Raw genomic sequence first — 9,480 nt, forward strand, 5'->3', positions numbered from 1 at the left:
TTCACAAACTGCAGTAGCAGCTTGTTGACGAATATCACGAAGTCTTTGGCTGGCATCTATAATAGCAGCTCCACCAAGAGAGGCCTCAGAAAAGGCTATGGTGTTCAGAGGCTTAGGAGGACGCACCATGGTAAGTGGACCTGTACATATATCATTAGTTAAAAAAAAAAAAGGGGCTTAAAGTGCAATGAAAATACACAAGAGTTAAGAATTGTACCTGTAGGGTCAATTTGCTGTGAGTCATTCTTTGCATTGGATTTTCCTTTCGTGGGTAAAGCGTAAGCCTCAAGTTCCACTGCAGAAGGAACACGTATAGGGTCTAAAGAGGCGTCATCGTTTCCCCAAAGTGAATGACCATCAATCTCTGCACCCTAAAAAGATGGGAAAAGAACAATTCAAGTTCCAAGAAAACCACAAAAAGAAAAAAAAATCTCTGACGCAAGTCTAAAAAAGTTACCTCATTTCGTTGCAGCATCGGTTGCGAAGAAGTTGAAATGTCACCAAGAAAGTCAGTATTCAGAGTGAACTCAGCATTGGGGTCACAATAAATAGGGCCAAGACTGGTGTCAGTTTTTCGACGCTTAAAGTGCACTTCACTATCATTGCTACCGCTGCTTCCACTACGCCTTCTTTCTTTGATGACAGGTCTTTTCAGCTTAAGTGGACGGATGAAAGCGGCGTGAGAATCTAAAGAGTCTCCATCATCTTCTAGAATGTCGACTGGATGAGCCTGACGGTCCTTATCTGGGAGCGAAGCCCTATCAGGAAGCACAGGGACGTTAGTGCTACATTCGACTTCACAAGCAATCATATTCTGGCGACGAGGCGCAGCTCGGTTGACGTCCTTGTCTTCTTTTTCTTTCAGAGGCTTGTGCAGGGTTCTACTAGTAGGCGCTACTCTCGTTGTCTTCACTGGTGTAGAATGATACACTTTAGACCACCAATCAACATAGTCTCGGGTAACCATATACTCTGTGATAGCACTCTGGATCGGCAACGTTACCTCACAGTTAGTGTCCATTCTAGTGCAAGAATCCCAATGCAAGTAAATCAGAGCCAGTACGCTGGTGCGAATGTCATTCTTAAGGCTGCCAGGAATGTCTTGGACATAACCAAACTGTCGACTAAACCGATGTGGACTGTATGGCTGAACGACTCGTCGGTTATCCTGCCTTAGAGAAAGGTACCCGGATCGAAGGCTGATAAGATATATCAAGTCTAAATGGGAGATGTTACTGCGGTTGATAATCACTCTGCTCTCTGAAAATACCCTGGCAAATACACCCATCTTCACATTATCACATGTGTCGAACAAAGAAAGAGCCTGTGAGTCTCCAAAATGCCTAGCTGAAAGTTCTCCGGAGAAGCGAACCATACGGGGCCTTAGGTCGTTGGGAAGTAGAGACTGAAAGTGGGTGCCGAAGTACTCTGCTAGCCATGCATAAATATAATGAAAAGGAAGAGCAGCCGAGCAATTACCTGGATCGCTGGAAACAGAAAGCTCGTTCAAACCCTGATAGATGCTGGCCAGCACTGGTACCGCTAGGCAAAACTGTACACCCTGTGACATTTTGCTGGCGACTTTGAATACTCCTGGACGAATCAAGCCGGTGTTGTCTCCAGGTAAAACAAACAGGCACAACCAACAAGTAAGAAAAGCGGCCAAGTAGGTGGGCTCTATATCTTCACCTTCTACGCCTAAGTCCTCAAAGACTGCGAGGTCTGCAGAAGTACGTTGTCGGATCTCATGGATCCTGCCAGATGGATTAAACACATTCTAGGGCGGATCTCTTTTGTTCCTGGTGCTTTTGTTTGGAGGCCTCTTATAGCGCAAAGCCCCTCTATACCAATATCGTATCCAAGAAGTTATTTTCACCTTCTGCCCTTGGCCTTCTTTGGAGAGCTTATGGTAGGCGAGAAACAAATAACGGCAGCTCTGTTGACTCCCTTTGCTCGTTACAGAAAGCTCTTCAGCAGCTGGGACAACCTCATCATAGAATCGTCCGGCAATGGGCAAACCTCCAAGTTGGTCCAAATCCCAGAGGGAGATAGACATTTCCCCGCTAGAAGTGTGGAGGGTATTCGTCGTGGGACACCAGTACTCGCAGAAGGCCCGTATGACAGGTGCAACACGGTCATAGCTAAACAGTGAGGCGAATATAGCTCGATAGAGGCCAGTCTCCCGGGTAAGCTTGCCATTCCTGCTTAAGATATCTTCTACCCATTCCCAGTAGAACTCTGTGTAAGAGAAGCTTCCATTTGCGCGAAATGCATTGCTCCACTTCACTGAATCATTGCGTACACGATTGTTGAGAAGCGTGAATGGGACTTGAGGAGTGTTCTGATCATGATGCGAAGACTTAAGCAACAGGACGTGCGAGTTTTGTTGGTCTCTGCCAGATCTCGGTTGTCGGAACATAGCTAGCTGGCGAGGTACCACATAAGTCCACTGAAGGATGTGAGCAGAAGGGTCATAAGGAGGGACATCGATTGCTTGAGGCCCAGTCAACGATGGATACACCTGCAGAGTAGTGCCATCACTCTGAGTGTCCTCCGAATCGTCGAGGATGGTGATTGTTCCTTTCTTGAAGCACTTGAAGAAAGCCATGGCCGCAAATGGTTGAGAAGCGCGATCGCGAGTGTCTGAAGGTGTACGCAAAGCCTAACCGCTTTTGATGGACCCTACCACGTACAAAAGTGGAGGAATCCAAGCGTTTAGGACGTCCGCGTTCTTCTCTCCGTGAGCCGCTAAATACGCGAAGCCTAATTGCTTTTGGTGGACCCTACCACGCACAAATGTGGAGGAATCCAAGCGTTTAGGACGTCCGCGTTCTTCTCTCGATGAGCCACCAAACACGCAAAGCCTAATTGCTTTTGGCGGACCCTGCCACCCACAAAAGGGGAGGAATCCAAGCGCTTAGGTCGTCTGCGTTCTTCAATGATCGCCAAAACCCTACAAAAAAAGCAATATATATATTGACATACATATGAAGCTTTGCGACATTAAAAGAGTGATGCCATGAAAAAGGAAAAATATATATATACATATATATATATATATATATAATCATGCAAGAAGAAGAAAAGAATATATCATGGAATTATGTTTTGATTGGGTCAAGGCAGGTTGTGAGAATAATAAGACAAGGAACAGAAAGTCATACCTCAGTCTTTATAATTTGCGGAGCCCAAAGCAAGAAATTAGCAGCAGCAAGTAGGAAATAAAGAAGGCAGGAATGGGCTCATCAATTGTCACCAAAGCGCTGAAAAAAAAAAAATAAATAACATTTAAAACAATTTTCAGAATGCATGTACTTTCTATGCGGCATCAAAAAAAAAAAAAAAGCAATGACGTCATGTGAAAAGAAAGTGATGGCATGTGAACAGATCATACTTTTGGTTGTTATCAAAAAAACAAAAGGGCAACGGCTTCATGACTCAAAAGAAAAGAAAAATGTGGGGGCACAGCATGATTTAAAAAAAAATTCATGTTTTGAACTCAGACTAACCAAAAAAAAAATCATCAATATGGCCACATTGTCAGGACGTGAGGCATGTAAGCAAGAATGATTGAGGTCTGATAAAAAAATGGTCAAGATCATGCTTTCTGTTGTGATCGAAAATATGTATATATATGTTGCAATAGGCTGCGTGTGCATATGTGTGTATGTGCACATATATATAATATATATAAAGCATGAATCATGGAATTATGTCAGAAGGTAACATGCAATCATGAATGAGTCCCAAAGCTTTGCCGAAAAAAAAAAAAAATTATCATGCTGGCTGCACATACATATAATATGTTCATGTGTCAGAAGGAAGAGTGCTGGACATTGTCCAATGACCTATACTCATAAACAATGATACAATAAATGGGTCCTTATGCTTCGGTCCTCTTGGTCATCAATTCACAGCCAAGGAATTGGAATCATGCTTTGGGTTGTTTGGGACTACACATGCTTACATGTACATATATATACACACTATCAGAGCACGATTTATATATATATATATATATCATTCATCAGAAAGCCGTACCTTAATCATTGAATATAGCATGATATATATATATATATATATATATATATATTGTCAGATTGAGAGCCATACCTTAGTCTCCTCTATGTGGTAACGACACACGAAGCCATAGGCAAAGAACCAAGTTGCAGCGAACCCTGTCAGTAAACAAAAAAAAAAGGAACCAAAGTCAGCACAATGCCACAGACATATCAATTAATAATGAAGAAACAAGTAGAGACAGAGAAGGAAAAAAAAAAAAAAAAAACCTTTGCTTGATGATCTTCTGCAAGACTGCAACACAAGGACAAAAGGCAACAAAAGTAAGAAAGTTGAGAGCTAGCAGCCAAGTCGTATGTGTTCAGAATACAAAGGAGGCCGGCCCTTTAAATTAACAGGCTAAGGTTTCTCACTTCATTAATTTCCTAGTTGAGACTAGAAAAATATGGCAGAAATCTTAAATTTTCTGCTATATATGGCAATAATATTTTGAGTGCAGAAATTTTGTGAATAAATGTTTTATTCTGAAAAAAAAAAATTAAGGATTTATTCTGTAAATATTCTTATATTATGGGCTTTGTCACATGCCCATTTGAAGTCCTTGCCATATTTACAAAATTAAATCCTGATTGCGAGAGAATCTCTACAAAAACATTTCAGGAGAATCTCTAAGAAATTAAATCAAGATTCCAAAGGAATCTCTACAACTTCGGAGCTCTAGAAGTGGTTACAAGTGAAGCAAAGTGCCGCGTCAAGCTATGAAAAAAAAAAAAAAAAAAAAAAAAAAAAGAAAGTCAAATTCAAACTTCAAGTCACACCTCCAAACGTGACGACATGTTTACGGCGCATCTTGAAGTGGGGGCATTTGTAGACACCAAAATTTAATGAAAATAAATTCATTAAATAATTGGGTCAACACTCAAAATTATGACTGAACAAATGTAGTCTGCATGTGGGTCCCACAAAATGTCTACGTGGCTTGTGAGTCAGCAAAATCACATAGACTCAGAGAATGACACTTGGCGACACATGAAAGGCCCGACGACAATAAATGAATTTGCTCCGGCTAAATCAATTGATATTAAAGCAGATCAATCAAATTAAATAAATTGATTTCAAGTCAAATCAAGTATTAAATCTCGTCTGCTGATTAGATATCAATTTATAATCAAGACGACAATCAGTCATCAAATTAATTTGCTGATTCATTAAATAGTCGTGATTAAATCAGCTAATTAACGCTGATTGATTTGATTATGTTATTAAGGAAAATGTGATTAAAATCAGCCATTAAATTGATTGGCTAATTCCTTAATGATCGTGATTAAATCAGTTAATTAACGCTGATTAATTTGATTACGTAATTAAGGAAAATACAATTAATTACGTGTCATCAAGGCATTCCAAATTGGAAGAGACGCCGACACTATAAATACCCCTTCTCAAATCAAGAGAAGGACTTCAGCCAGAAAAGAGAAGGAAATACTCTCAAAATTCCTGAAGCCTCCCAAGCTCGTGTGAAGAACCCTCAAGCTGCCAAATAGCCGGTTCATCACCAACCTCAAGCCAAAGCACTCGTCACGTGTCGACTCTCGTGACCATCTTCCAACTCAAGATCAAGCGTCAAGCCCTTGAGTGAAATTCATCGTCGGAGATCGAATCAGAGGATTACCAAAGATTGTAACCCGCACTTGAATTAATAAATATATTATTTTTGTACACGTGTCTGCATCTTATTTGCTTTCAGATTTCCGTGTTTACACCCAATTGTCCCTCAATATCAATTACAGAAACCGGCCAATACTTCTTGGAACATGGTAGAAGAGCTAATTGATGGTGATACTCGAGAATGGAATCAGACTTTGGTAATGGCTCTCTTTCCTCCATATATTGCTGAAAAAATTTTCTGCATCCCAATTAGTAGACGTGAATGTCAGGAGAAACTCATTTGGAGCTTGGAAAAGAAGGGTTTCTTTTATGTGAAATCAGCCTATTGGATTGCTAGAGAACAAGTCCTGCAAAATTTTCTTTCTTCCACTTCAACTGGTGATCCGTATAAAGAACTGTGGAAGCGACTATGGAAAGCCAAGGTGCCAAGCAAGGTTCTTATCTGTAATTGGAGGGCATGCAATAACCTCTTACCCACCAGAGAACGTTTGTTAACTAAGGGTTATACTGGAGATATGACATGCTTACTATGTCATCACCACATTGAGGATGTTTCACATGTGTTCTGTAAGTGTCCTAATGCACAACAACTCTTATCTCAAGCACCTTTTAATCTGCAGCATACCTTTCTCCCTAGAATCAACTTCAAAGAGTGGATGCTAGAAAGAGCATTAGAACTTAAACCGGAAGTGTTTGCAAGGTTACTAATGCTCAATTGGGCCTTATGGAAAAACCGGAACAATGCTTTATGGAATGGTCAAGTTCAAACTGCTCACGCTCTGGTACTTGGTAGTTTCGCATGGCTGGATGAGTTTCAACAAGCCAGAGGGTTTGAACCAAGAGCAAAACAGCTAGTAAGACACAAATGGAAACCAGCAGAAGAAGGGAGACTCAAGCTAAATGTGGATGCAGCCTTTATACCAAATCAACATCATGGTGGTGTTGGTGGGGTAATACGAGATGCAGCCTTTATACCAAATCAACATCAAAGCTGCTTTCATGCGTCCCATTGCGCATGCGGCCTCACCAAAGCAATGTGAGCTGCTGGCTATTAGAGAAGGTATGGATCTTCTTTTCTCATTACAGTTACATGATGTTGTAATCGAAAGTGATTGCTTAGAAGCAGTTAATGAAGTCTCCAGCCCTCAATATGAGTTACTAACCAATGGAGGTTTAATTGATGACATAAAACAAAGTTGGAGAAGGTTGCAGGGTGTGAAAATTCAACACACTCCTAGATCATGTAATGTGGTGGCTCACTGCCTAGCTGCTTTGGGTTTTGAAGCAGAGCAAGGTTTTGTTTGGTTTGAACAAGCACCCGAAGATATTCGAGATGTGCTTCTCCATGATTGTAATCAACTTAGTTGAGCTCTATTAATAAAGTTCTTTCATTGATTCAAAAAAAAAAAAAAGCAATAGTTACAAACTGATGGATAGAAGAAGGACATGCAGTAGTCATGCACATATATGTGACCACGCAGCAACCACATATATGAAATCAGAAACTTTGGCACATATAACTAATTTGTACATACATTTCCAAACTCTCGATGCATAAATAATAATTAATTCAACATTTTTACTCTAATTCAACAATTGCTTCTAAGTCGAGGTTGAAGCGTCTTGCAGCCGGGCGACTTGTTGCATTAGTTCTTGTAGGACCTGTAGAGGCAAAAGGGGTAGGTGGCATGGTTAAGTTTTCTCTTCCTCCCAACATCTGAACCACTGATTTCATGGATGGACGATTCATTGGGTGCCATTGGATACACCAAAGGCCTACAATTGCTAGTTCTTTTGGAATTCGAGAATCTATTCTCGATCCTTCTTCCCCAATATGGACTCGAAGGTCTTCCCCTTCATCTAAAAGATTATGTATCCATTCTGGGTAGTATACTTCCCCAGAGTTATCCATGGTTTCACCAATATTCTTCCTCCCTCCTACAATCTCGAGCAACAACATTCCAAAACTATAGACATCTGACTTATATGACACATTTCCAAAATTCCGGGAGAACACTTCAGGCGCAATATAGCCTATAGTCCCCCTAGCCATAGTCATTGACACTATACTTTGATCCTTGGCACACAACTTGGACATCCCAAAATCAGAAATTTTTGGAGTGAAGTTTTGATCTAGCAAAACATTTTGAGGTTTGATATCAAAATGAAGAATTCGTTGATCGCATCCTTGGTGTAGATATTCAATTCCTTTGGCAATGCCTAGAGAAATATCTTTTAACTTATCCCAACCAAGGAAAGAATTCTTGTTGTCTGCTGATGAAATGAAATCCTGTAGCGAACCATTGGGGAAAAACTCATAAACAAGAGCTCGTCTAAATCCTTCTGCACAGAAGCCAACCATGCGAACCACGTTGACATGATGGATATGACCCATTGTTCCCACCTCATTGATGAATTCTTCCCCATCTCCTTTTTCGGAATTGTTGAGGACTTTAACAGCAACAAAAACTTCAGATGAAAGCTTCCCTTTGAAAACAGTTCCATACGCTCCTTGGCCCAACTTGTCCTCAAATTGATTTGTAATTCTTTTAATATCTGCGTAGGAATATCTGCTTGGCTTGAGCGCTTTGTAATCCTCTAGGAATTTTTCAATTTTCAATTGATTCTCTCTTTCCTTTTTATCAGATCTATAGAATACAGTCACCAATATTAGTAAAATGATTGTAGTCACAGTTGCACCTGCAACGAGAGATTTCCTTTAGGTTAACATATCCGCAATTTCTTCAAAACATGAAATGGAGCAAAATACTGGTTATATATTTTTACAACTCACCTGTAGACACTAATGTTTTTGTTGCACCTGTTGAAAAATTACAAATCAGAGTTCCATTCATGTTGAAGAATAAATTGAAAGAAGCTGACGACAGTTAAAATTTGAGTAGGAAATATATGTGACATAAGATTTAATTTATCGACCCTTACTTGGTTTGCTAAAATGAACACATTCAATTTCACTTTCGGTGCCGTTGATCTTCAATTGACACTTCTTACGCTTCGCTTCACATTCTGTACAATTTGGTGTAGACCACCGAAAATAGTTATCTGGATACAAAAAATAGTTATCTGGATACCAAAAATAGTTACCCGGATGCATAGGTCCGTATGGATTTATTAAATCATACATCTTTGTACAGTACTGTGGGGCTTGAACCTCCGAAGAAACGGCATAGATATTTTTGTATACCAGGTCACTGAGGCAGGGGACTTGCATGTGCGGATAATTAGCTGTGGGACAGTTGAATAAGCTGATGCACTGATACGGCTGATATTCTGAGAAGTTCAAAGGAGAGAACATTGGTTTCATGCTTGGGGTTTCTAATTGCTTTAGGAGAAAGCAATCATCTGGAGTATGTACTTGAATTTTCTGGTGCTTATAATCTATGTGTTTCACAAAGAATTTTACTAACATTTGCTTCTGCTCAACAACCGTCTTGTCGCTCTGCTGCTGAAAATAACCACCACGACAACGGGCGCGATTGACCGGGACATGAATAGCAAGGCGATGATCATCATGGTCACCACACTCTGATTCTGTGCATGCATTATGGCACACCTTGAAGAAAGCCATTGACATTAGCATGCAATAGGCTGATATGAGGATTAGACGCTGCATTTTCTCTCCAAATAAGATGAAATTTTCAGCAACTAAGCTTGGTACCTTCTATGAATAATTCAAAACGAACTGTTTTATACTAAATGATATTTACTATATACTAATAGCCGAGCCGATATAGTAAAAGACGATTTTGCCCCCGCCTGCTCAGTCCTATC

General features: G+C 40.3%; 1 protein-coding gene across 1 annotated transcript; it reads right to left on the minus strand.

The window, feature by feature from the left end:
- Positions 1-7,190: 7,190 nt before the first annotated feature.
- On the minus strand, positions 7,191-9,473 carry LOC112197668 (rust resistance kinase Lr10). The gene is made up of 3 exons (XM_040512371.1): positions 8,632-9,473; positions 8,483-8,509; positions 7,191-8,388 (listed from the first exon to the last, which is right to left on the minus strand). Exons 1-3 carry the CDS (start codon positions 9,320-9,322, stop codon positions 7,268-7,270), a joined length of 1,839 nt encoding a protein of 612 aa, XP_040368305.1. The 5' UTR covers positions 9,323-9,473; the 3' UTR covers positions 7,191-7,267.
- Positions 9,474-9,480: the final 7 nt, after the last annotated feature.

This window comes from Rosa chinensis, chromosome 1 (assembly GCF_002994745.2).
Source record: "Rosa chinensis cultivar Old Blush chromosome 1, RchiOBHm-V2, whole genome shotgun sequence".
Classification (NCBI taxonomy): domain Eukaryota; kingdom Viridiplantae; phylum Streptophyta; class Magnoliopsida; order Rosales; family Rosaceae; genus Rosa; species Rosa chinensis.

Bases quoted from the DNA above. Each gene is read 5' to 3' on its own strand.
- LOC112197668 (XM_040512371.1), bottom strand. From the start codon at position 9,322: ATGCAGCGTCTAATCCTCATATCAGCCTATTGCATGCTAATGTCAATG. The intron at 8,510-8,631 runs GTAAGGGTCGAT...ATTTTTCAACAG, and splicing joins TGTTCATTTTAGCAAACCAA to GTGCAACAAAAACATTAGTG. The intron at 8,389-8,482 runs GTGAGTTGTAAA...CTCTCGTTGCAG, and splicing joins AAAAACATTAGTGTCTACAG to GTGCAACTGTGACTACAATC.